At 50.6% G+C, this 27290-nt stretch overlaps 1 protein-coding gene across 11 annotated transcripts; it reads right to left on the bottom strand.

Moving 5' to 3' along the window:
* Positions 1–486: 486 nt before the first annotated feature.
* On the bottom strand, positions 487–20862 carry PRPF40B (pre-mRNA processing factor 40B). 11 transcript variants are annotated; one of them, XM_055394077.2, is made up of 26 exons: positions 20683–20862; positions 14482–14562; positions 13489–13632; positions 13114–13179; positions 12408–12435; positions 12157–12182; positions 11909–12019; positions 11497–11617; positions 11391–11415; positions 10962–11162; positions 10612–10741; positions 10464–10528; positions 9781–9945; positions 9572–9680; positions 9066–9216; positions 8224–8357; positions 7451–7565; positions 7211–7302; positions 3077–3193; positions 2746–2883; positions 2442–2537; positions 2091–2189; positions 1714–1891; positions 1405–1466; positions 1140–1283; positions 487–1051 (listed from the first exon to the last, which is right to left on the bottom strand). In XM_055394077.2, exons 1-26 carry the CDS (start codon positions 20683–20685, stop codon positions 959–961), a joined length of 2694 nt encoding a protein of 897 aa, XP_055250052.2. In that variant the 5' UTR covers positions 20686–20862; the 3' UTR covers positions 487–958. The 11 variants fall into 11 exon arrangements, with proteins under 11 accessions (XP_055250052.2, XP_055250053.2, XP_055250050.2 ...); XM_055394078.2 differs by lacking the exon at positions 20683–20862 and adding an exon at positions 19643–20415 and having other exon boundaries at positions 11545–11617; XM_055394075.2 differs by lacking the exon at positions 20683–20862 and adding an exon at positions 19643–20415.
* Positions 20863–27290: the final 6428 nt, after the last annotated feature.

Below are 27290 nucleotides of genomic sequence, written 5' to 3' on the forward strand. Positions count from 1 at the left end.
CACAGAGTTGGACATGACTGAAGCGACTTAGCAGCAGCAGCAAGCCACAGGGGGGCTTCCCTGGTGGCTCAGCAGTAAAGAATCTGCCTGCCATGCAGGAGACGTAGGTTCAGTCCCTGGGTGGGGAAGATCCCCTGGAGAAGGGCATGGCAACCCCACTCTAGTATTCTTGCCTAGAGAAGCCCATGGACAGAGGACCCTGGCAGGCTGCAGTCCATAGGGTCGCACAGAATTGGACACAACTGATGTGACTAAGCAGCAGCAAGCCACAGGGACAGAAAGGAGGCTGGGCCAAGCTGCCATGCTTGGGGGAGGTGACTGCAGAAGCCTGGGCAAGGAGAACCTGTTTAGATGGGCTCCAACCTCACAAAGGGAGGCAGGCCTCCCATGAGGCACCAGTGCCCCCTGCTGGCCATGGGTGTACCTGTCTGGTCCCCAGCCTGCCCCCAGTACCAAGCCCACGGATAAGACAAAAGAACCACTGGCCATGTTATAAATATTGTCATTTAAAAAACAAAACCAAAAGGAACACACATACACTGGGCCCCAGGGCTGGAAGAAGGAGTGGTGGAGCCCCAGGGCCTGGGCAGGCGGGAGCAGGCCCTGATGCTAGAGGCTAAGGACCCCGCCCCTGACATCCAGGCTGTGCCCACCAGCCTGCCACTTGTTCTGGGGGCCCCTTCTCACATTTTATCTACTGGCACCACCCACCCACATGGCATTCACCACCAATCGCTGGTCTGAGACTGAGGGCAAGGACTGCACTAGTTGTCCAGGAAGTTGAGGGGACCCTTGAACACCGCAAGCACCTTGGAAGATGCCAGAAATGGTGGGTTGGGGTTGGGGATACTTGAGAAAAAGTGGACACAGACCCAACTAAGGAAGAAGTCTGGGGCAGACAGCGAGGGTGAACTCAGCCACAGCCTCACGCAGACCCGAGGCACGGTGGCACGTCAGGTCACTGGTGGTCGTCCAGCTGCTGCAAGAGCGTCCGCCGCCGTCTTTCCAGCTCACCCTCACTCAGCTCGCTTTCCGACGTGTCCCAGCCCGTCTGGTGGAGCAAAGGCACAGCTCAGCCACGGCGTCCCCGAGGGCCTGGGCAGAGCGCTGAGCGGGCGGGGCCAGGGGCTGCCTCTCACCTTCTCCTTCTTGATCCCAAAGGCTGGGGAGCGGTTAGGGAGCTCTGCCCGCCGGAGGTCCCTGTCCATGTCCTGTTCTGGTTCTTTCTCATCACTCTCCTTGGCAGCTCTCTCCTCAGGGTCTGTCTCGCTCTCGGGACTATTCTGTAAGAGCCCAGAGCCCGCCTCCTCAGTTCCTGTGGAGGACGGCCCGGGAGGCGGCTGAAGACATGAAGATAGCTCATAATATAGCAGAGCCTTGGACGCGAGTTCCTTCTCTACGCACCGACTTGTGTCTTCTCTTCTTAGTTTTCTTTTTTGGTTTCTTGGCTTTTCGAAGACCATGATCTGGAGATGGAAAAATCCCCACTAAGTCCCACGGGAAAAGGGAGGCCTCATCCTTTTCTCTGCTCATTCTTCACAGGCAGGGACCTGTCTGAGGAAGTCTCAGTCCAGTTCTCCTTCCTTCTCTCCGCTTCCCGCCTGGGCAGGGACGGGAAGTTCTTACTCTCTGACAGGTGCAGCCCTCCCCAGCATGTCCACTCTCAGGGATGGGGCTCCCCTAAGGCCTCCCCTCCAGCTCCTAACCGCTTACCTGATCCGAGGAGAAGGCGAGAAGAGGGGGAACTCCGTCCTCCAAGGGCAGCACCCCCACTTTCAACAGAGTCAAGTGAGGAAGAGGGCTCAGAGCCCGACTCCGAGGGGTTCCGTCGCCTCCGCTTGAGGGGCCGGAGAGAGGGCGGGGGCAGCTCCTCGTCTCCTGACTCAGAGCCCTGGGTAGATGAGCAGATACAAGTCAGCACAGAGCGGCACTGGGCTCCAGAAGCCCTCGAGTCTGCGAACTGGGGACAGGAAAATCCAAGACCAAAGGAATCTCCCAGTCTCCCTCCAGGGGAGGTGTTATATGGGGAAAGCAAGAGGAGTGGTTCTTATTCCCCCAGGTAGTCCAGCCTCACCCCACATCCTTCCTACCCGCCAACTCACTGAAGGCGAGTGGGAACGCTTGCGATGGTGCTTCTTGCCCTTTCTGCCGTGTTTCCGGCCTTTGCTGTGGAGGTGCTGGCATTCCGTCTGGTGGAGGCAGAAGGAAGGGTGAGGAAGGCATCAAGGTTAGCCTCAGGAAGGACCCTGTGTCCCAGAGGTTTTGCTGCCTCCTCTGAGGCTAGGGCCGTGGGTACATCCAGGGCACCGTGAGACCTCCCTTTCCTTAGTTGTCCGGGAAAGGAAAGCCTGGGGCTGAGAGGTTACTGAGGCTACTGTTAAGCTAGCTTCATGTGTTCACCAGACTGGAGTAGATAGAGAGTACCAGAAGCTCTGCCTCACCTCCAGTACCTGCAGGAACTCCCGAAAGAGCCGGATCCGCTCCGACTCCAGGGTGATCTGCTCAAAGGCTGAGTCACACACAAAGCGCTCACGGACCTTGAACAGGAGAGCACTGCTGATCAGACCAGCCCCAGCACAACATGGAGGCCGCCGTGAGCACAGGGCAGGGCTGGGGCAGAGGAAGGAAGGGCGCCGAAGCTGGCCCCGAGCTGTGCTCTGACTGGGGTGGGCCCCCAGTGGTGGAGAAGCACCGCTGCCCTCAGGACTGAGGGGATGGTGTTTGATGCCAGGCTGCAGTCCTGACCTCTTCCCAGGCCGTGCCCAGCTCCACAGCAGGCACAGCCTGCCTCAGCATGCTTCGGAAGGCAGCCTCCCTGCGCCGCAGCCGCCGAGCCTCCTCCTTCTCCCGCTCTCTCTCACGTGCCTCTGCTTTCTCCAGCAGCTGAGGGCGACAGGACACAGGGCAGGGTCACTCAGGAGGTGGTTGTGTGGGAAGCTGGAGTCAAGCTCCTACTATCACTCCTGGACTGGGGATAGTCACACTGGGGCAGTGAGTGAGAAGGAACGGAACCAGAGCGAGGGACGAGTTCGAGAACGGAGCCCTGGCTACAGCCCCACCCCGCGCGGCCCCTCACACTATTGAAAGTCAGCTTGATGTTGCCTGCATCCAGCGCAGCAGCCCTCTTGTCAAAGCTTATGACGTGGGCGAAGTCCTCGAAGGCTGTGTTCACCTCCACGCAGAAGCCCCGGTCCTGTGGGCACAGCAGCGCATGAAGCAGGGGGGCACCACAGGCCTGAACCTGAAGTTGGCTGCCTCCAGGGCATGCAGGGTCAGACTACAGATGCTCAAGTAGCCCCCTCCCCCAGAAGGGACCCACAGGACGGGTATGCACTTCAGAGGCCAAGTCATTCGAGTCCTCCCCGTCTGATAATTAAGCCTCTCATACCCGCCCTTGGCTTAGCTGTCACAGGAACTGGGGGGGTTGGATCACGGGTAAGTGTTCAAGGTACATGTTCTCCGATAGATGCCTGTGTTTCTCACAGTTGATTCTTTGTCCCTTTGGCTTAAGCTTGAGCCATTGCTGGGTCGTAAGCTCCCTGTATTCTTTCTTAGTCAGCATCTTCGGCTATATTTATGGAGTGCTTACTATGTACGAGGTACCATGCTGAGTGCCTCACACGCATTATCTCATTGTAATCCTCACGTATCTGAACTAAAGCACAGGTCCTAATTTTATGTGGAAGAAGAAACCAAGGTTGAGAGAACTAGAGTAACTGCCCAAGGTCTTCAAGGCTAACATGTGGCTGGACAAGAATTCTACCCCAGGTCTAACAACGAAGCCCCTACTTTTAAGCACTATACCCACAATCATTTTGTCCACGGGAAAAATAAAAGCCATCAGTTGTACAACTCCCGAACATTATTAAGAAAATGTCACACTATAAAGAACCATGGACTAGGTGCTGTGCTTCTCACCTAAGCCTCACAACACCCCAATGAGCAGGCTGTAGGAGGGTTGTCTCACTTGGCCCAAGACAACTCAGTGGAAAGTGGAGCCCCTGGAGCGTGAGGTCTGAGGCAGAGGCGCAGGTCCCCTTCTACTGCCTCTGCTCATCTGGAACCTGCTCTGGCCCCTCCTGATGGCAGAGGCATACTCTTCCTGCTGCTTCCAAAATCGCTTCCTCAGCCCATGCCCTCCAGCTCTTCTCCTCAGACACACAATCTCTCTCGCTTAGGGAACTGCAGACTTCGATCTCACCTCTTCACTGGCTCCTTCCATCAAGTACGCCCCTCACTTAACCTGGAATACCCTTTCCACCTTGTGCTCACCTTCCTCAAGCTAATAACCTCTGCTTCTGTCCCTCTGTTTCACAATCTTTAAATGCAGCACAAAGGAAAACATTAAGCCTACTAATGAGCAAGGTACTACAAATGTTATCATTTAATTTCATGACCTTGCATATATATTATCCTCATTTTACAGATGAGGAAACTGAGGCTCAGAAACATTATATGACTTGCAGAGGTCTCAACCAATAAACAGCCAGGAGTTATATAACTCTAAAGCCTGTGTTGCACTCATTCTACCCGCTCCATAGACACTTCTACTAGAGGTCGCTCAAGTCGTAAGAACTCCAGGGACCCCTTCTCAGTCCTCACTCTTCTGTCCTCTGTTTACTTCTGCAGTCCTTCCTTCTCCAGGGTCCCCTCCTGTCTCTGACCCCTTTTGCCACCTCTCGTTTGTATGTGCCGGTTCCACACTGTTCCTAGCAATCTCACCCCTCACCTCTCTCCTGACTTTCAGACCCATTCCAGACTGGGTATTTCACAGACACTTCAAGTTCAGCAGATCCCAAGATAATTCATTTTCTGGGAGCCCCCACCCCTCACTCCACTCCCCACTCCCATGGATGGGCCCAGATCTTCTTTCAGCTGTTCTGAGTTCAGGACTCTGCATTACCCTATGGGATGTGAAGTGCCGTCACAGTCCACAGTCTGCCTGGCGGGTAGATGGCCTCAGGGAGCCCTGGGTTCACCTGCCTTCCAGAGGCAGGAGCCCAAAAGGGGGCAACAGGAAGGGGAACAGACCAAAGACTGTCCTCAGGAAGTGTGGAGAGACAGGCCTCAGCAAGGATAGGGCCCCTACAGGCCTGTCAGCAGTACTAGACACTTAGGGGTTAAAAGTTAAGTATCGAATAAAATTTAACTCTTCCTGGATTAGATATTTCTACTTTATGTGATTATCATATTTAAAATATAGTATTTGCTTTATTCCTCCTGCCCCCGGTTGCTTTATGAGAATAATTTCCCAAATGGAATTCGTTTTCTCCAGCCATGTTCTTCCTGCTTAATCCTTACCAACCATCAATCCACCCCTGCTATCTCCGACTCACTCCTTCCTTCCCTCAATTTCACACACACAAAAAAATGTGTCAATTCTACTTCTGAGTGACTCTAGCCTACTGGTTTGAAATTCTTTTTTTAAATCAGCAGATGCTTTTTTTTTTTTAAATAAAAATCTTAAGTAGAACCCTCATTTCATAAGAGAAACAAGCAGTTACACTTGAAAATAGAGGAAGGAGCAAAAAGTCCCCTCCACCCCGCCCCCTCTGGCTTGTCCAAAGGCCTCTGTGAGCCGACCTAGGGAGTTTTCAGAAACAACTGGAGCACCTCAGTTGTGCTCACTGGCCATCCCCACCTAGATCATGCAGCAGCCCCTGCCTGGTCTCTCTGCTCACCCCCCACACTTCAAACCCACGGCTGCCCAGACTTTTCTCCCAAGGGCCCCAACAGCAAGGGAGCAGTCTAGGGGTGAGTCAGAAGAGGATGACTCATGCTCAGAGTTGATCTCAATCCCTTGCCACTATTGCTTTTTGTGTCCTGAGGCTTCGAGTCCCGTCCTCCTACCACTCCATCCCTGTGCACGTAGGTACTCTGGCTGCAGGCATGGCTCTACACCACCACCGGAGCTTTTCCAAGACATCATTCCCTGCCTCCCCGTTACTTACAAGATAAAAATCCAATTTCCTTATTTTAGCATTCAAAGAATTTTATATGCAGGGCTCTCCTTCCCAACTGGGGTATAGAGAAATAGAGGAAGCCACAGGACAATACGATAAGTAATGGTAATGGTAAGTAATTTTAAAATATTAACTTTATATTAACAGATGAGTGTTATGGTATTAAAGTACAGCACCTGCATGAATTTTAAGGCAAAACACGGGACTTAAAAGAAATGTGTGTGCAGTGAGACATTCCTAGCTTTATTCTCAGACCTTCTTCATCTCGGGTACCAAGGTACTCCTGCTGGTAATCAGGTGAAGTCTGGGGGAATATTCCCCACTTTTCAGATGAGGGAACATGCTCAGAAAGTAATCTGCTCAAGGTCACAAAACTTGTAAGTGGTTAAGATGGGCTTTCAATCCCAGTCTGCCTTCACAGTCTTGCTCCTAACCACGGTGCACACTGCTCCCCGAAACTCATAAGAAGGGTCTTCACTTCCACAAAGAAATATGCATCTCTGTTATCTTTTTCCTGAAACACAGGGCTCTCTCAATCCATCACTCACTCTTCCCTCTTTGATAGACATGAATATTGAGGAACTCTCCAGCATGGAGATGGTAAATTGTAGGTGACTTTGCTCTCATGTTACAGACGTGACAGGGAGGAGTGAGGACAGATGAGGAGGATAAGCCCCTTCTAAAAGGCCGTGGCAATTTAGCTTTAGCCCACTGAATGTTTCGCAAAGCCAGCCTAGTGCTGCTAGATAATCCAAATTTCCAAGAGATGCTGAAGATCCAGAGTTTAATTGTAATCTCTTGGTTTTAAAATGTTAGCAACAAATTCCAGGTTTTTCTAAAACACTGTACAGGCAGAAGGAAAATACTTGTGGGCAAATAGTTTATGATTAGTTGTGCTTCCTGCTCCTCTTTGATCCTGCAGCACCCTACATCCAGGGCCTCCATCCTCCCCACCTCCTCATTCTTAGAGGTGCAGTTCAAATGGCAATTCTTCTGATTCTCATCTCTGTAATAATAACCGTTGCCCCTCTGTAATGTCTATCTAATTGTCATGTCTCTCCTCCTATTAGACCCTGAGCTCCTTCTGGGCAGAAATTGTATTCTTCTGTATAAAGAAAGGATTGCAATAGCTATCTCCTGAACTCAGTTGCAATGCTCCCACAGAACAGGATTTATCCGGGAGCCCTGTCCTGGGAGCAAGCCCAGCACCCAGCCAACATCCATCCACAGCCCCAGGCCTCCCTCACCTTAAGGATGTCCTTTATGATCTTCTTCTCATCATGGAATCGTGCCTTCAACTCCTCCACATAGAACTTGAACAAGTCCAGAGGGGTGGAGCCTGCGGGGGAGGGAGGGAGGGGGGCCTGGCGGGCGGCAGCTTCCCAAGGCCTGAGGGTGGGGTTGAGGACAGGACCAGGGAGTGGGAGTGCAGAGAGACTGGCAGGGCAGGAAGCCAGGCCAGAGAAGGGAGAGCCCGGCTGCCTTACCCGGCTGGCCCAGCATGTTGGCAAAGCGGATATCAGTGCTGACCGCTGGGTACAGCTCCATCCAGGTGGACATGGAGTGCAGCTGCCCTGTCTCGTGCAGCTCATCCAGGAAGGTCTAAGCAGGGAAGAGGCCAGTTACAGGGAGAGTGAGAGAGGGAGGGAGGCAAAGTCAAAGCTGGGGGGGGAAGAGGAGAGATGGCAGGGACAGGCAGGAACGGCCAGACTGAGGAAATGCAGGCAAGGGAGGCAGAGATGAAGAGTTACAGATGGAGAGGCAGAGAGCAATGTGAACAGAGACTGTAAAACAGAGAGGGACAGACTTCACATGAGACTAAGCCAGCTGGGAGGCAAAGAAACAGAAATGTGCCTGCAGCATTACCGTCCCGTGACTCCCACACTTCCCAATGTGTTACAGCCAAGTAACCCCCTCCACCACCACTACCAGTGCCACCTCCAAGACGGGGGATGAACTAGCTATGCCTGTCTGGCTCCCCAGTGAAGGGAAATAAACATGGCCAGGCTGCCGAGCCTTACTTTTAGGGCGCCATCTGCTGGCAGTTTCTGGGTGGCACACACACCTATCTAGAGGAGCTGGCCCAGAGTTGAGGGGACACAGCAGGAGCAAAACTGTAGGCACAGAGAGACCTCATGGAGCAAGGACAGGGCTGGGCACACAGAGAACAGTGGGCCTGGCCGAGAGGAGGCAGGGCATGGGTGAAGAGGAGACTGTCCGGGGCGGAGCTGAGTTCGGATCCAGAGGGCAGCAAAGATACCTGGAAGGCCTCCCGGTTCTTGCGCTGCTGGCGCCGCTCCCGAAGTCGGGCTCGCTCTCGCTCCTCCTCCTCCTCCCTTTCCAAAGCTCGGATATGCTCCTCAAAGCAGATCAGCGCATCTTCCTTGTCCATGTCTAACCGCAGAGAGGAGGCTCAGCAGGCACCGCACCGGCGGGACACCCTCTCAGTCCCAGCACCCCCAGAGCTTCCAAGATGCTACTCCTGCAGGTGCTGGGGCCATCCAGGGTGGTAGGGAGAGGGGAGCAGGGGCTCCTGGGAGAGGCTATTGGAATGATGGTTCATGAAAAGGGTTCAGTGATTATATGAAGTATTATATAGAAGCATTCAGCTCTTGTGAATTTGGTTACTAGAAGTCATACTATGAAATCAGTTATCTCAGAATCTAAGGTTTTACTTTTTATTGGACTGGGAATCAACCAGGCTTTGATATAACTTCAGAAGGTGAATATCAGAAGATACTGCAAGCGAAGACAGGCCAACAGCAGCTGATTGCCATATGTGTGACCATTTATAGCCCACCATACCAAGATGATTTAAAACCATATTCACATGAGCTATAAAAGTCATCTTCAAATATTATTCCTACCCCAGTGCTCTTCCCCCAAGAACACACAATATCCTATTTAACTATAAACCCTAGAGAGAGAGGTGTCCTGAAGCATCCATCCTGTGATCTCAAGTCCAGAGAGGTTCTGGACTAAATGCAAGGGACTCCTAGATGTCCAAGGGGGCAGGAGGTGCAGGGGAAGTGATGTGAGGCAGGTGCTGGGGGTCGGGGAGGAAAAAGGAAGGGAGAGAAGCGAGTGGAGACCCAGGCTTACTCTGCAGCTGATGGTCCTGAGCAAAGCTGGGGTTATCCATGAGGTACTGCTGGGCCTGGGACCATGTGGTTTGGAAGTTGACACTACTCATCCCATCTAGGATGCTCTTCAGGGCCTGGATGTTGCGGCGCCGCAGCTGCTTGGCCTGTTCCTAGGGAGCCATGGGGTCAGGGTGAGGCAGGGCAGGGCAGAGCTATACAGTGGGCCTGGGCAGAGGAAACCTCGGTAAAGGCAGGTGGCTTGGGAACTCTGGGATGGCCAGACTCAAGGCTTTTCTGACTCCAGAAAGGGGAAGCACAGGTTACAGACCACACCCTCAGAGACCTTCCTGTCCTCCCACACCAAGTTGTGAGCCCAGAGCATGAACTGGGGATATGCCATACCAGCTTCTGAGTAAGAAACCGGGACCCTGGGGCAGCAAGTGAATGGATGGGCCCACAAGGAAGCCAAGACATGGAAGGCCTTAATGAGACTGGGGCTGACGGATCCAGTCCAGTAGCTGTTACCTTCTCCTTCTTGGCCAGGAAGAAGAGGACGTCATCATAAACCTCTTTTCGATCCCTCTCAGGGACCACAGCCCAGACCTCCAGCTCCCCAAAGGTCTGTTCTGCCCGCCTGTGGAGCATATGGGCTGTGAGAAGCCAGGCAGAGAACAGAGCCTGGGCCCATGGGGGTCTCAGGGTTCCCAGGCCCCAACCCAGGCTGGCCCCCTGACCGGTAGCGGGTGGTGGAGGTCATGCGTTCATGCTGCTCCAGGAAATGCTGCAAGGTCTGCTTGGCCTCCTTGGCTCTTAGCCGGGCCTCTTCCTTCTCCTCCTTCTCCCGCTGCGCCTTGTAGGCATTGAATGCCTGCTTTTTCTCACTCAGTTTGGGCAAGGCACTAGGGTGGACAGGTAGGAGTTGGGTGGGGAAGGAGGAGTCAGCCTGAACCACAGCGCAGAGCCTGCAAAGCAGGGTCACGGCACACTGGGGATGGGTCTCACAGAACTGACTGAAGTGTCCACGCATGGCCACAGCGGGCTGCAGGGGCCCCAGGGGAAGCAAGATAGGTTGGTCTCTGGGATGTGGGGAGAGGTGACAAACAGTAAGGGAACAAGACAGGGCTCTTAAGACACTATTAATACTGAGCCCTTTTGCTATGGGTTCTCAAGTTGCAGTCAGGCCTCTGCCCTATCCAACCCCTCTTTCCCCAATTAATTCAATTCAAATCAATTCAATTCAACAAGCATTTATTGAATGATTCCCTTCCCCTCCTTCTCCTGAGGCTCTTCAGCTTCTCTTCCTCAGCACGCTCACCCATCTATCACTCTCCTCACTCTGACCCCCTCAGGGTTTCTTAGGAAATCCCTGGATCAGCCGCCCTCATGAACAATGTCTGGAGGGCCTGCCCAGGCCTACCTGTAACGGGGGTCAGTGACCACCATCTTCATGGCCTGTTCCCACGAAGCATTGGAGGGGACAGCCTGGAATGGAGCAGGCAGGGGTCATGGGCCCTGCCCACCTCCAGCCCCCTCCAGGGCTATCCTGGGAGCCCCACCCTCAGCACCTTGTCCCTCAGCAGCTCCTTGAAGGCCTGTTTTGCCTTTTCCCGGTTGCTCCAACTGAGGCCAGACCTCTCCGGCTCCAGTTTTGATTCTTCTTCCTCTTGCTGTGGTGGCTGATGCTGTCCAGCAGAACTGGGGGACAAAGGGAAGTCAGCCACAGTGTCCCCAAGTCCCTATAGTTTTCAGTGCCCTGTGTGATTAGGACACCCCCTTGCTCCCCAGGGAAGCCCTTTTCTGCTCATTAGAGGCCATGCCCAGATCTTCACCCCTTTCCCGAGAAACCTGGCAGAGGTCAAGGGTTGAACCCAAGTGGGAGCCTGAGGTCTAGAATGCCATGGGGGGCAGCCCTCACCTGCTGGGGCCCTCCTCTGGCTGCTGCAGGAACCCCTGCTCCAGGGGCTGGGCAGCCTCCGACACAGTGCAATCTTCACTCCCACCTGGCTCAGGTTCTAGGAGGCCTGTGGGCAGCAAGGTGGGGCCAGGCGGCACAGGTGGGGGATCGGGCTGAGGCTGAGGAGGCTGTGGCTGTAGTGTCTGTGGCTGCTGCTGTTTCCTGCAGGTGGGTCGGAAGGGCAGTGTCCAGTAGTGCAAAGACAGAGGTGGTCAGGGGCTGGCTGGTCTCTATCCTGTGAAGGACTAAGGCCAGAGCAGACCACTCCACAGGGAGATGAGAGCTGACTCTTCCTCTCACAGAGCACGGATCATGGGGAGAGGCCACTCCCACCCCTCAGGAGGCTCCATGTATGGGTGGACAGGCAGGCAAGACAAGCAAGTCACTTACCCTACAGCCTCTTGTTTGACTAGAGCTGCAACAGGAACGGATAAGGAGGTTAGAGGGCAGCACAGAGCCACGCCCCCGAGCCCTGCTTGGGCCCGCCCCTCCTCACCCTCCAGGTCATCCAGGTCCTGGGGCCGGGTCCAGCGGGACTCCTTACTCTGGTTGTTGTAGTAGTAAGGTTTGCCTGTGTCCGACTTGTACTCTTTCCAGGGACACTGGGACAGCAGGAGCTGTAAAAGGATGGGCCAGGGAATGTCAGTGGGCTGGGCATACCTGCCTGCCACAGTTGGGGGAGCTAAGTGAGGGGACCCAGTTGGGAGGGACACAGGAGTGTTTAGCTACCACCTGGCCTGGCTCAAGATGAGGGAAGGTGGACTTCTTGAGATCCTAGGAAGGCTGGGGAATGGTCAGGGATCTTAGGATTAGAGGAACCACAAGTATGATTAGAGATTCAGGGGAGGCCAAGGTCTTGGAAGGGTCAGGGCAGCTGAAAAAAAGGGCCATAAAGCCCCACTCAGGACCTCTGCTTTTGACTTGAGCACGCTGGGCTTCTCCCACACGGACTGCTTGTCGTCAGCATTGTAGTAGTAGATGCGCCCATCAGGGGCCACATGCTCACTCCACAGGGCCCTCTAGGGGAGGGGAGGGTGCACAGAATGGTGGTCAAGGCTCCTTTCCCAAAGCTTCTCCTCCTCATCCCCAAAATTTAACCATTCGCACCTCCCTTTCAGCCTTTCTACCCAAAGACCCCTAAGTGGAAAGAACTTACCGGAGGGCCTGTCCCAGCCACAGCAGCTAGAAAAGAAGCCAAAGGAAACCTATTAAGTCCTTGTTCCAATCCTTATCTGATCCCCATCTATTCCTCCCTTACACTCCATCCCCAGTAAATCTCCCCTGGTCCCATCACATCCCAGGATCCCTGGCACCCCAACAGGCATGATCCAGGGTGGGCTCTAGTCCATGGTCCCCTCTCCCCCCCAACCTCCGAGCCTGGGGGGAGCAGACCCCCAGAAGACTCACAGCTGGCGGTGTCCGCACCCGGAGCCGTCTGCCGAAGAAAGAGGAGGGGGAAGGGTTGGGGCCAAGCCCAGTGGCCCCCAAGACCCAGGCCATGGGGGATGAAGAAGCAGGCCAGGCCAGGATCCATGTGTCCTGCTCCCAGGGATCTCTGCTCCCTAACAAGCTTCCCCCGCCCTCCGGGACCATGGCTCTAGGACCCCAGGAAGAAACTGCACGGCAGCTCCTTTTTTCATTTTCAGATGAGAGTATTCTGTTGAGTGAGACTCCATGGCCCACCTCTTCCACAGAAAGTACCAACTGCCACATCCTACCCAACTCTACTACACTGAACAGCAGCACAAGAAGGTACAGTGAGATCTCCAGGTACTGCCGCCTCCTCCAGAGACAAAGAAGATGCAAAGAGGAAACTGTATTCACGTGTCCACAGTGCTGACTCTGTGAGTGATCAGTGTCTGGAGTGAAGGTGTTCCTTAAGGGAACTGGGCATAGCAGGGAGATGATGAGAGGGTGTGTGTGCCTTTTGGGATGAGTGAGAAACTGGAAGAGCTGAGTTCGTGGCTGGAAGAAGGACTCAGTGTGGGGAGTGCAGCAGGGCCAAGGGTGGATGTGATGAGAAGAGGGAAAGAACGGAGGCCGCATCCCTGCACGCCAAGTCAGACCCACTGGGCTGCAGCACACAGCCCACTTCCTGCCCCCCAGTGCTTACCGCTGCGGTGACGGGCACTGCTGGCATCAGCATTCCTGGCATCATGGGAGGTACCATTCCTGGTATCTATGGATACAAAGGAGACAAAAACCAGCTACTGAGGTGAAGGCAAGCACAGGCTGCACAGAGTCCTGAGAGATCCTGTCGGGGCCATGACCCTCACAAGGGCACTCACTGGGCTCTGGGCGCTCAGCTGAGCCTCAGAGTGGCCTCTAGCCACTCAGCAGACAAATTCACGTGGGCCTGGCCCCACCTTCCCTCCCTCCCTCCCTCCCTCCCCAGATTCTCAGGTTAAATTCAGATATCCACCTTCATCTCTACCTGCAATTGAAATGACAGGGTTTTCTGAGGCCCTGGTGCAAGGGAGGAGATTACCTGTGTGAGTGGCGGTGGTGCCCCCATTGGTGGGAGCATTGGGGGCATGATGCCAGGTGGCATGGGGGGGATGGCTGGTGGTCTCTGACTCATGGGAGGGAGCCCCATTGGAGGAAAAGGTGGGGGGATTCCTGGAGGAGGCATCTGGAAATGAGGAAAGGAAGAGAGCCTGAGCAGAGGAGACACTGCTCTGCCCCTGTCAGGAAACAGCCACTTATCTCCCACCCAACCCTCCACCCTGGCTCTGAGACAGTTCCATAGTTTCAGTCTGAGAGGCATGAAACTGCCTCCCTCCTCACCACTGAGACTGATAACAGGGGTCCTCTGGGTCTAAGAGGCAAGCAAACAGCTTCTTGAGAGGCAGGGGAGAGGGGAAAGAGAAATGGAACTGCCACCAGACTGTGACTGGAAGGCTCCACCACTTAAGCGACTCTCTCCAAAGAGGCCTTTCAGATGCGGGACCAGAGGCAGGTGTCCAGTTCCCAATCTCCCAGTCCTCTGCCTCCTTCCCTTTTTTCCCAGCTTGATGACCACCAGTTGCTATTCCAGCCTGACTTCATGACATATTTAAAAAATATAGACAAGGGGAGTTTCCTGGCAGTCCAGTGGTTAGGACTCCAAGCTTTCACTGCCAAGGGCGTGGATTCAATTCCTGGTTGCGGAACAGAGATCCCATAAGCCATGCTGGGCGGGGGGGGACAAAAAAGAATACAGACAAGGAGCAGTGAAAGAGAAAGAAAGGCCCACCCTGCCCTCACACTTAAGAGGGTCTTTTCCCATTCACTTCTTGCCCCAGCCCCCGTGTGTCCCAAGGACAAAAAGACAAAGGGAGAACTGTCAACTTTATGGACCCAAGCAAAACCATCCCTCATCCAAGGGCAACAGAAGCGGGCATTACACAAAAACTGTGCTGGCGCTGCAGCAGTGCTGGGGACTAGGAAGTTGGGGGTGCAGGCTGGAAAAGCCAAGCCCAGGGAAAGACATAAAACTTACGAAGGGTGGTGGCATCATGGGGGGCCCCGGTGGGAAGGGGGCAGGCGCTGCTGGGGGCCGGGGACCAGAATCGGGAACCGACTGTTGAGGGAGAGAAAAGTCATAGAACCCCGGATGGGCAAAGAGATGGGCTTTTGTAGAAGAGAAGCAGAGGCGTGAGGATGAAAAAGGAGTACAAAGTTCAGAGGAAGAGTCTCAAAGCCCAATTTCCTGCCCATCTCCACTCTGAGCCCTCGATAGACCTGTTCCTTGCCAGTCCAGAGTCAGCTGGCTGAGCCCCATCAAAGTCATCTGTAGTTTGGAAGTTTCCATTTTGCCCAAGCCAAGAAAAGATGGAGGAGGTTCAGGCACAGATCAACTCTTTCCAAGGCCTGTGATCCACCCTCCCGCCTGTGGGCAAGGCTGTGCTTCCCTCAAATCAGTCAGAGGTCTCTCATTCCCATTCAGGGAGGAAGTGTCCTCTTTTCCTGTTCGCCTTCCTGAATTCACCCAGTACAGAGACTCAACCCAAAGCCCTCTAAACACAATCACTAGTCCTTCCTAAGTACTACCACCAGCCCCCTCCCCTAACTGGCTGCATCTTTAGTCACTCACTCTCCTTGACACTTCCATTCCCATTCCCTCCTTCTCTTAGCTCTGCATCCCAGCCCCCACCAAGATAGCGGCCTGTGCCTCTCCTACAGATTCACCCCAGTGGAGGAGGCTTTGAACAGCCTAGGTCTCCCTGTCCTACACCCATTGGCTAGCCACATCTCATCCTTTAGTTCTCAGCTTAAATATCACTTGCTCTAAGAATCCTTCCTGATACTATTTAAAGCACATCCAATTTGTTCTGATCCTCTTTTTAGTTTCCTCACGTATACAATTTTGTAATTATTATGTTAGATTGAATACGTGCTTCCCCTTACACATATACACATATTCCATGGGGGCAGAGATCATATCTGAGTTGTCGAAAGCTGAATTCCTGGTACCTGCCACACCGTCTGGCACATAATAGGTACTCAACAAATATAAAGTGAATGAATAAACAAATGAAAGAACAAATCCTATTTATATAGAATCTTAGGCTCTAAAAATTCATCCTATAGATATAGCCCTACATGTGTGTACAAGATTTTCAGAGCAGCATTATTTATAAAACCAGAAGACTGTAATCAGCCTAAATATTCCTAAGTAAGGAACTATAAAATTTTACACAAACATAAGATGAACTACTGAGTCATAAAAAGAATGAAAAGGCTCACTGTCTCAATAATAATCTGGAAGATACATAAACAAGTGGGAAAAAAAGCAAAGTGCAGCAAAGTTTTATTACTTGCATAAAAATCAGAAACAAAAGATGACACAAGAAATGAGAATGAGGACACAGGTAGAAAGAACTCTGTTTGCCCTCTGTAACTCTGAATGTAACTAAATTCACCCATTCCAAAACAGTTTTTAAGTAAACCGGGGCATTGAAATGCAGCTAAAAGGCTCTGTCCTTCCTCCTCCTTGCTTGGAAGGTACTGGGAGTGTGGTGGTGAGGAGGAGTTCCAGGTAAAGGTGGGAGCTGGCTCACTGCTGCCCAATTTCCCAAGTATCCCTACTTTGGGAAGACTCATTATTTAACAATGCTTCTACTCTCCACTTCAGCAACACTTGTCCTTCCTTCCCTCTGCTTATCTTGTCCTAAGAGAGGGGGTAAGTCAAACTACTCCAACTTGAATTACCTTTCCTTGGGGCTCAGCTACTCTTAAGCCCTGTATCCAGGCCTGCTCCGCCCCCTGAAACCTCCTTTTGCATGAGAAGTCAGAAACAAGTCAACTTAGGATGAAATCCAGTTCTCTGTGCCATACCTTCCCACCCAATGCCACAGGGTCCTAGCCTCCCAGGGGCTACATGACCATCTCTGGGTCCTACCAGGCTAGACGATTACCCGTGTCAGAGACTATGCCACCATCCACACAATTGTCCAAGACAGAAATTTGTGAGCCACTCACCACACTTCCTCTTTCCTGTGAATACATCGATGAGTCCAGTTAATTTTACCTCCTAAAGATTTCCTGAATCCATCTGTTTCCTCCTCCAATCCTACAACCTAAAAAAAAAAAATCTGACCCACTTCAGTGGCCTCCTGACTGGTGTCCACCCATCCTCTCCAACCGCAGGCTACATTACTCCTCTGCTTAAAACTCTTTAATGGCGTCCTACTGTCCCCAAACCCACGTTCAGGGCCTGGGAAGCTGTGACAGGTTTGCTCCCCAACTGCCTTGCCTTCCTCATCCATGGTGAACTCCTTCCTGCAGTCCTCCCAACCAAGACATCCACCTCTGCCTGCGGCAATCCTCCCATCAACCCCACACACCCCACCTCCATAACCTTTGTATCTGGTCATCATTATTTCTCCAGGAAAGGCTTTCTCCAACCCAGCGGACTAGTCAGACTCCTCTTTTACACACTCATACACCATGTACCTTCCCCTTCAGCAATTAGTCAGTGGAATTTTAGTTATTTGTACAATTCTGATTGTATTATTATTTTATGTGTAAAAACAAATGCTGCCAAATTATGATACTCCACTGATTTTGGGCTTCCCTTGTGGCTCAGATGGTAAAGAATCTGCTTGTAATGCGGGAGACCCAAGTTTGATCACTGGGTTGGGAAGATCCCCTGGAGAAGGGCATGGCAATCCACTCCAGTATTCTTGCCTGGAGAATCCCATGGACAGAGGAGCTTGGTAGGCTACAGTCCATGGGGTCGCAGAGTTGGGCATGACTGAGCAACTTTCACCACTGATCTTAAGATGCATCTTGACTTCAGAAATGTTAAGATGTGAGTCTTAGAATCAATGAAATATCTGATACCTCGTTTCCAGCCTAGGCTAGAAACTTTAAGGGGCAAGGGCTTTGTTTTTGCTCATCCCATAACCCTGTGCCCATTGTAATTTCTTCACCACCCCCACTGGCTCACAGTACATGCTATTATTTCTTAACTTAATGACTGAATGGTCTTGGCAGGTTCACAAAACAAAGGCATCAGTAAGGTCTAGCAGTTATTTAGGGAACACAGAATGTCAGAGCTGGAGGAGACTCTGGCAACTACCCTAGGCATTCTTTCTCAGATGAAAAAAGGGGGAATAATGGGTCCCAGGGCTGGATCCAATCTGCCCTCCAGGCCTACTCCCTTAAAAACACAATCCTTACAAGAAGTAGGTCTGTTTTTTTCACGCTAGCATATTCTCTGCCACATGGTTAAACCAGGAAGTCCAACATTTTCTTGCTTGGAGATCAGTGGTGGCTCCCCATTACCCACCCTACAGAATCTCTAATTGGACATTCAAAGCCTTTAAACAAGACCCATCCCACATTCTTCTGGCTCACCCTGATTCATGGCTTCCCTCCTCCTCTTTGCACAGCAAGTATTAGATTACTCCATGTGTTTCTTTTATTCTGCTTTGTCTCTTTATTTTGTTCAAGATGATCCGATATTCACCTCCTTCAGGTCCTTTATGATTATCCTCCACACATATACCCTCCTACCTTAGTCCCCTCAGGATAAATACTACACTACCCTGCACAGAGTGACAGGCTACTCTATGGATGTTTGCTGGGTGTTTCACATGGGACTGCATGTCTTGCTACTCAGGTGGGGGTTTCCCCACGTTTAGGGATTGAGTTTTCTCCTTTTAAGTCTCTTCTGAATGTCAAGTCAGGGTCCTGTATACAAAGTGTTGTGACAAAATGCAGACTCATCCCTAACCTTATTTTTGCATACTGGAATATCCTAAAACAGACAAATGTGTGCTTATGTACCCAGGTACATTTGTATAAACTCTTTGGTAAAAGCTGACTGTGATGGAGAGAGAGGCAGTTTGGCAGAGGTCTGTGTGTCTGGGGAAAGTGAACTAGAATCAAATATTAGCATGGGAAAACCTAAACAATTGTTAAAAACTAACTCTATATGACCATCTTTAACTTGGAATGGAGACCCCTGGCCAGGATCCAGACACTAGCCTGTTTTGGACAGTTTCCACAGAGGACAAAGCAATGGTATGAACACATTACTGTGAAACATTCAAAGCCCTCCTTTCCTTGAGCCTCCCCTGTGCAACCTGTATACTTTCTTTCCTGAAACACCCCTGCCCCATCTCACTTGACGCAGTGCCTATGTAACTTTGAGTCTTATTACACTTCTGAGTGAGACTCTGAAGAAGTAATTGTGTGAGAAAACGATATAGAAAAGGGAGCTGAAAGAGAAACAGATCATGTGTCTTCCCTGGAACAAAAACACATTTGTGGGTAGGGACAGACAATGAAGAGATAATCAATCATCTGATCATCATGTGTTCACTTGGGCCAACTGAAGGATTCCTCCCCACCCCCATACAATCAATTCTTCTCAGTGTTCACTCGTGGGGGACATCTCAGAACTGAAGATTCAGAAAAAAGAACAAAAGGAGAAAAGGAGAAGACTGGAGAGACACAGAACGGAAGGAGGGAAGGGAAAAAAAAAAACCTAATTGCTAATATTTACTGAGTGCTTATTATGAGCCAGATACCATGACAAACAGTCATTTAATCCTTGCAACTATTTTAGAGATTATTATCCCTATTTTACAGATAAAGAAACTGAGGTTCAGAGAGATCAAGTAACTTGACCATGGTTCCAAGAGATTAAATGGGAGGGGCAAGTTTGGAATCCAAGCAGTCTGACCCGGAAGAAGACTAAGCTTTCAACTACTCTACGAAGCAGCCTCCCAGCAAGGATGATGGTACCACAAGCATTTCTCACATTCAAATTCATTCCCCTGTTTTCTTTTTACCCCAATTCTCAAACAATCCTGAAATCCTCAGACAGCCAAGTGATCCCAAGGTTGGCCTGCTCTGACTCACTTCCTAAAGGGATCTATGCTGGAAAATGAAGGCTGGGGAGGCACACCTTTCCGAAAGAGGTGGCAATCATCAAAAAGAAAGATATTAGGGAGGCCAAGAGACCAGCTGATTACCCTGTGGTCTACATCCACCAGCTGCCCTTCTTTAGCTGCCCCAAACAGCACCAACCACTCCCTCCCTGTTTTAGAAGCCATCCTAGTTCCCACTCCCCTGTACCAGCCTTATTATTGTTTCCCCAAAATATTAGAAAATATTTTCCATTGCTTCTAATCCTGCCATCACCTCACCACTCTCCTGATGAACACAATGTTACTTCTGGTCTTCATCCTTCTTGGGTTCAGTCTCAACCTCCTCGTCTTATTTACAGTCCTCCCATCACTCCAACAGGATTCGAGGCGCTGGCTAGCCTGCCCCAGCCTTGCTTTGTGCCTACCCTCCCCTTACATCCCTGGGGATTTTCTGCGGCCCCAGCTGAAGGCCTAGCCTCCATCTTCATCCTTTTTTCCTTTGCTTCCCCACGTCTTAGAACCCATTCTCCTGAACTCTCTCCTCAAGCACCTCCCCATTTTAAGAGCAGAAAGAGATCTGGGATATCCTTATGCATCTTCCTTTTTTTTTTTTTTAAATCGATGGTAAATCTTAGGCCCAAAGAAAGGTAGTGAGTGACTTGCCCAAGGTCACACAGAGTTGTTACAGACTGTCTTGGCAGCAGAGCCAGGGTTGGGACAAAGGGGCTTCTGCTCTCCCCGTTTTTTGGACTACCCAGCACTGGGTTGGGGCCAGAAACGTCTCTTTCCTCAGGAGACAATACCCCCTCCTCACAGCAGGAGACTATGCGGGGAAACGAAGGACGGAGTCTCAAGAGGTCTTAGGGGGCATCCAGGGCTTCCAAAGGGAGCAAGCAGTGAGTCTGAGAAAGGGGCCTGTCGCACGCCAAACATCCCAGGAGGAGAAGCTGTGGCCCCCCGCTTTCCCCTAGACCCACGGTTCCCACGTCTCTCGCCCTTCTGTTCTTTCCCGACCTTTCTCCACAAACGCACCCTTCACTTCATCCTCTTCCCTTCCTCACCCAGTCCCGCAACTCCAGTTCGCCTCAACACCCCCACCCCCCCGCCATCCTCCATCATGGCCTCCCCCGCCCCTTCTCCCCCAAATCCCCGCCCCCTCCCCCTCCTTGGCTCCTCTCCCTAACCCCCCATTCCCCTCGCTCTGCCCCGGGGTCCCGGGTACCCCTGGCGGCCTCCCTGCGCCCCCCGGCCCAGGCCCGGGCCGCCGGGGGCGCTGTGGGACCGCCCCGGGCCCCGCCACCCCCGCGCGGGGACGTTACCATGCCAGAGCCTCGGAGCAGCTGGGCCGGCTCAGCCCACCCGCCAGTAAAAGCCGCTCTGATTGGCCGACCGCAGCCGGGAAGGCGGGGCCAGTGGGGGGTCGCACCCCTTGGTGGCCGGGGCTCCGGTCTCTCCCACCGACCAGCCGGGTCCTCCACCGGCCCGGAGAGCGCGGGCCCGGCCCCGCCCCCGGCACGGAGAGCCAGGCCCCGCCCCCTCGCCGCCGGGTCCGGGGTCCGCCCACTGGGGGCGGGGCACGCCTGCCCCCGGCTCTGACTGCGAGAGGGCCGACGCAGGGCTGCAGTCCGCGGCCAGAGCGTGGAGCTTGACCGCTGAGCGCGCGCCTGCTACGCCCTTCTTTCCCACCCTGCCGGCGGGCTTCCGACCTCCGCCCTCCGCTTCTCGGCCTTCGCGCTGGGCTGCCCGAGCGCACGGAGTGACGTGTGCGCTTGCTCCTAGGACCAGAGGCCAGACCCAAGTATTCATTCCGAATATAGGGGTATCTTTGCACTTCGCAAGACGTTTTTTGGTTCAGTGCATAGTTATTTTTAGCACTTTAATTTACTCATTCAACAGCTATTTATTTTGAGCACCTGTTAATGTGCCGGGAAGTGTGCAGGCACTGGGCAAATAGCAGTGGAAAAAATAAAAGTGAACAGATCTCCGGAAATTCCTGCCCTCGTGCGTTGCACACGTGCTTCTAACGTGACTCCGGTGTTGCTGTATTTGAGATTGGCTCCCACCGTGTGGTAAAGACAGTGAGGTGAGGGGCCCAATTCATTTTAGGAATAAAGATGTGACATAGATATTACGTTGCACAGATAAAGGAATCATAACCTAAAGCTATTTAATGACTGTTCAAGGTCTCAGGGCTAGTAACTTACAGAGCTCCAGGCATTTGTGTGCAGAAAGGTGGAACACCTTCCCTCCAAAGCCCAGGTAAAGGTGTTTCCTCTTTTCTTTATTTATCCACACTTAGCTGAGCCTGTCGGAGAAGGCAATGACAACCCACTCCAGTGTTCTTCCCTGGAGAATCCCAGGGACCGTGGAGCCTGGTGGGCTGCCGTCTATGGGGTCGCACAGAGTTGGACACGACTGAAGCGACTTAGCAGCAGCAGCAGCAGCTGAGCCTGTGCTCAGTGCTTGGTACTGTGCTAGATCTTGAAGACACAAAGAACTTCCACCTGGGTCCGATTGCCAGAAGCTGAGAGCCTAGCAGGTGAGAGATAGGAAAACAACCAATAGGAAGTAGAAGTTCTAAAGGTGACAAACAGGAGGAAAGGAGGAGCGAGTCATTCTTAAGGCCACTGCGGAGAGAAATTTCATTAGGAGGGAGTTGGTTTGGGAGTGTGTTTTTGGCAGCATACAGCCTGTGGGGATCTTAGTTCCAGAGCCAGGGTTGGAATCTCTGCCGGCTGTAGTGGAAGGGATGACCCTAACCACTGGACGACCAGGGAATTCTCAAACCATGTGGTTTTCATTGTAATGCTGCTGCTGCTAAGTCGCTTCGGACTAGATGGCCTCAAACGAGGGCCTAGTCCTGTTGCTTTCAAATATTATTATTGAGACCTCTAGGCATAGCAGATGGAGAAGGAAACGGCAACCCACTCCAGTACTCTTGCCTGGAAAATCCCATGAACAGAGGAGCCTGGTAGGGTGCAGTCCATGGGGTCGCTAAGTGGGACATGACTGAGCAACTTCACTTTCACTTTTCATTTTCATGTATTGGAGAAAGAAATGGCAACCCACGCCAGTGTTCTTGCCTGGAGAACCCCAGGGACTGGGGAGCCTGATGGGCTGCTGTCTATGGGGCCGCACAGAATCGGACATGACTGTAGTGACTTAGCAGCAGCAGCAGTAGTAGGCATAGTAGAATGGTTCGGGGGCTCCATAAACTTTTATCAATCATATTTTATTTTTACAGTTTTTTTTAATGAGATAATTTTTAAGAATACATAGACACAGCAGAGCCCTTCGTCCATCATCTCTACCTCCTGGGAAGCAGCCATATTCAGCTCTTTTAACTGTTTCTTCTGGCATTTATCTTCATACCTCTGACCCTCCTCCAGCTGTACCCCTCCCCTCAGGGTGAGGCATCCAAGGGGATGTGCCTACCCAAAGCCTTTTCTTGTGTGCTAAGTCGCGTCAGTGGTGTCGGACTCTGTGCAACCCTATGGACTGTAGCCTGCCAGGCTCCTCTGTCCAAGTGATTCTCCAGGCAAGAATACTGGAGTGAGTTGCCATGCCCTCCTCCAGACCCAAAGCCCACTTACCCTCTAATATATGATATTCTGAATACCTGGGACCCTGGGGTTCCCTGCCCAGCTTGCTTCCTGGGCCTGCACCAGCTTCCTCCTTGGGTCTTTCCTCCCCAGAGAGACCATGCTGATCATATGGGCATTCCTAGGACTGAGGGGTAGCCAGGGAGCAGCTATTCAAGCAAGAGGAATGAGCACAAGCTGGGGTGTCCACAGGACCTTATGCAAGGCTCTCTCATTGCAGGACAGATGCAATGGCAGAAAGGAAGGGGGTCAGGCAAGAGTCAGAGGCTAGGGGCTGTTATTTTCTACTGTAGAACCCAGGATTCCCAAAATTGTAATTTAGAGCCTGGCCTTTTAGGTAGGTCCTTAGGAAAGTTTATTTGTTAAGTTAGGAGTTTAGAAGGTGTTTTCTTTAACAGTGTGTTGCCTTAGTTTGTAACATTTAGATATGTAGTGTGAGTCTCCAACTGTAATCTTGTTGAAGGCCCCACAAATAATAGGGGCAGTATTGAGGATTTAACTCTTTCCCCTTCCTCCCTCCCCATTGCTCATACCTTCTTCTTATCTCCTATCTGCCAAATTAAATTTGATGATTTTTGTTAGTTCAATTTTCAGTTCTTATGATGCTGTGACTGCATATGCTATTCACAATTGAGCCTTGTGAGAAACTTTGATTACTCTTCCCTTCCTGCACTTTTTGTGTTTCCTAGCAGCAGCAGCAGCAGCAGCAGAATTAGTACTTATCTTGTTTTTTTCATTTGTTTAGTTTTCTATGTGTTTATCACAAAATCTGCCTCAGAATCTTCCCGAAGTTGCCTAAATCTCTTCTCAGAATGTATAGATACAGGAGATAGCCTATCAATTTCACCTTCTTGATGACATCTGGAGCCTCCTGACCTGCTCCAATGTTCATCCTCCCATCCCCTTGCTGCGCCTAGCATCTCCTTTCTCATCTCTCTAGGCATTTTCTTTGCCTCTCTCCTTTGTTAGGTCTTTTATTTGCCATTTTCTATATCTTTCTCTCTTTTAACTTATTCCCTCTTGAGGAGACCATCTTCTAGAAGCTTCCTCAGAAAGGAGAAGGTAAATTATTTGGAAACTGTACATTTGACATTACCATTATTCTCTTCTGACACTTGCTGTTTTGTTTGGCTGGGCCTGAATTTCTTTGAAATTATGATGGCATTGTGATATTACTTTCTAGCTTCTATCACTGCTCTTGAGATGTCTGAAGTCTTTTAACTCCTTATCCTTCATAAGTGACTTTCCCCCTCCCTCTGAACCTCTCCTTGTCTTCAGTTTTCTGAAATGACAGTGATATGTCCGGGAGAGGCTACTTGTAGTGCTGGGCACTCAATGACTTCTGGGAAACAGTCTTTCTTAGAATTGCATTTATTTATTTGACTGCACTAGGTCTTCGTTGCAGCATAAGGGATCTTTAGTTGTGGCATGCGGACTCTTAGATGTGGCATGTGGGTGGGATCTAGTTCCCCAACCAGGGATCGAACCCAGGCCCCCTGCATTGGGAGCATGGAATCTTAGCCATGGACCACCAGGGAGGTCCCCTGGGAAATAATCTTGAATCATCCCATTTGTGATTTCCTCCCTTCCATTTTCTCTCATTTCTTTTTGTGACTCCTATAATTTAGATGGAAAAGGAAATGGCAACCCACTCCAATGTTCTTGCCTGGGAAATCCCATGGACAGAGGAGCCCAGTGGCCTACAGTCCATGAGGTCTCGAAGAGTCAGACACCACTGAGCACAGGCACACATCTCTGACACTATTAATGATCCTTTGGTTTAAATTTTCTTCTTTCACATAATTGTTGTTTTTTCTAAATTTCTTTTTCTGTGATTTTGGTTTCTTTCATGTGTATTCTTTGCTCTTATAATCCTTTGTTGTCTGCTCACATTAAGGATGGGTTACCAAAATCCCAGTTAGAAGCATTTGTGCTGTGTGGGCTTAGGTACATGAGTGGACTTGTCTCCAAGGACTTCACCACAGGGAACCTCTGGAGTCCCATCTTTAGGCCTGCCTTCTCGGGGTGGTCAGCAGTCTGGCACGACCAATTCCATTTGCCATATGGTTGCCGCACTACAGTCCTAGGATTCATCCTTCTCTGTTCTGTCAGAAACCACTCATCTAGCTTCCTAAAGTATTTCACTCTTGTCTCCTCTCTTGTTTTCCTGTCTTTGTGCATTTATGCCCTAAAAAACAAATCCCTTTGCTATAGTTTTAGTGTATTTTTAGTAGAGCAAAATTAGATACATGTGTTCAATCTACCATTTTTACCCAGAAACTTTAAATATCTTTTGACTGTTTGTAAAACAGCAGCCTAAAAATATGAACACTCAAATGTCCTGCATTTCAAATTTTTGGGTTTGTCAAAACAGACATTGAATGATTTTATAACACAGAGATATGAAGTTGAACTTACAAATGTGTTCTAATAAGACATTGTTTGTATCTGTTCTAGATAGTGAAGTTCTACAAAAGGCTTTGCTTGCTGAAGAGGGTCGGCTGGGTTTTTTAAAATAATTTTATGTATTTTTATTTATTTTGACTGTTCTGGGTCTTCATTGCTGTGCAGACTTTTCCCTAGTTGTGGCAAACGGGAACTACTCTCTAGTTGTGGTGCACAGGCTTCTCATCGCAGTGGGTTCTCTTGTTGCAGAGTAAGGGCTTTCGGGCATGTGGGCTTCAATAGTTGCAGCTCCCAGACTCTAGAGCACAAGCTCAGTAGTTGTGGCGCACGGGCTTTGTTGCTCCTTGGCATGTAGGATCTTCCTGGACCAGGGATCGAACCGGTGTCTCCTGCATCGTCAAGCGGATTCTTAACCACTGAGCCACTAGGGAAGCCCCCAGCTGCTTTTTTAAAGCTTTGCAAATATCTCTTTTGAGCTGGTGATCAACTAGTGTGACCCTTGAACTGTGGTGAAGGTTCTGCTATTGGCTTGCATGGGAGAGGGGCTTGGAGGAGGAAGTGTCTAGCTCCAGTGGTAAAGGGAATGAAATAGGGAAGACTTGCCACCTGAGAAAAGAGAAAGAGTTCTTTCCTTATACCCTCCTGACTAACTTCCAGTCCTTTGTGCTGTCTGCCCATAATCCCTCCACAGCCCTGAACATTATAGAACATTACATTTTAAAAAATCAGTTTGGGGGATGTCTCTGAAGCCTTTACTGAGCCTTCACCTCGTAGAGCCCATGCTCCGCAACAGAAGAAGCCATTGCGATGTTCTCATGCACCTCAACTAGAGAAAGGCCGTGCGTGACAACAAAGACCCAGAGCAGTCAAAAATAAATGATTTTTAAAGTTTAAAAAAATAGATAAAAGTCCACTTTGGGATTTCCCCTGTGGTCCAATGGCTAAGACTCTGCACTCCCAATGCAAGGGGCCTGCGTTTGATCCCTAGTTATTGAGGAACTAGAGCCCACACACAGCAACTAAGACCCAGTACACCCAAATAAATAAATAATTTTTTAAAAATCAGCTTTATTGATATACAGTTTACCCATAATAAAATTCACCAATTTGAAGTGTAGGGTGCAGTGAATTAATCATGACATAAAACGGTCCTTTCCTCAGAGGCCTCTGTTCCATTTTGCCGTCAGCTGAACCTCCCTCACCTGGCTCCTGGCATCAGCTAGCCTCCTTTCTGTCACAGTACTTTTGCATTTCTAGAATTTCATGTAAGTGGAATTATATAGTTTGCAGTAGTGTGTGTCTGCCTTCTTTTGCTTCCTGTAAAGCTTTTGAGATTATCCATGTTATTGCATGTATCACTAGTTCATTCCTTTTTAAAACTATGAAGTGGTACATTTCATTGTTTATCCATTTACCAGTTAATGGACATTTAGGTTGCTTATAGTTTTGAGCTATAACAAATAGAGCTGTTTATGAATATTTGTGTATAGGTCTTTGTATGGATATGTTTTAATTTATCTTGGGTGAATACTTAGGAATGGGCTTGCTGAATTGTATGGAATACATATTTAATTAAAAAAAAAAACCTGCCAAACAGCTTTCTAAAGTGGCCATACCATTTTACATCCTCACCAGTAATAAATGAGGGTTTCACATTCCAACATCCTCCTCAACACTTAGTGTGCTCACACTTTTTATTGTGGTTAACAAGTTGTGGTTTTGAGTGTATTTCCCTAATGACTAATGATGTGGAGAATCTTTTTAGTGCTATTTACCTTTTGAGAACCTCCTTTTTTTTAAGATCTATTTATTTGTTTTTGGCTGTGCTGGGTCTTGTGCTCCACGCAGCCTTTCTCTAGTGGCAGCAAGCAGGGACTGCTCTGTTGTGGTGCGGGCTTCTCATCGCGGATGGCTTCTCT

This window comes from Moschus berezovskii, chromosome 6 (assembly GCF_049115385.1).
Source record: "Moschus berezovskii isolate FMDL1 chromosome 6, NW_MosBer_1.0, whole genome shotgun sequence".
In the NCBI taxonomy this organism is placed as follows: Eukaryota; Metazoa; Chordata; class Mammalia; order Artiodactyla; family Moschidae; genus Moschus; species Moschus berezovskii.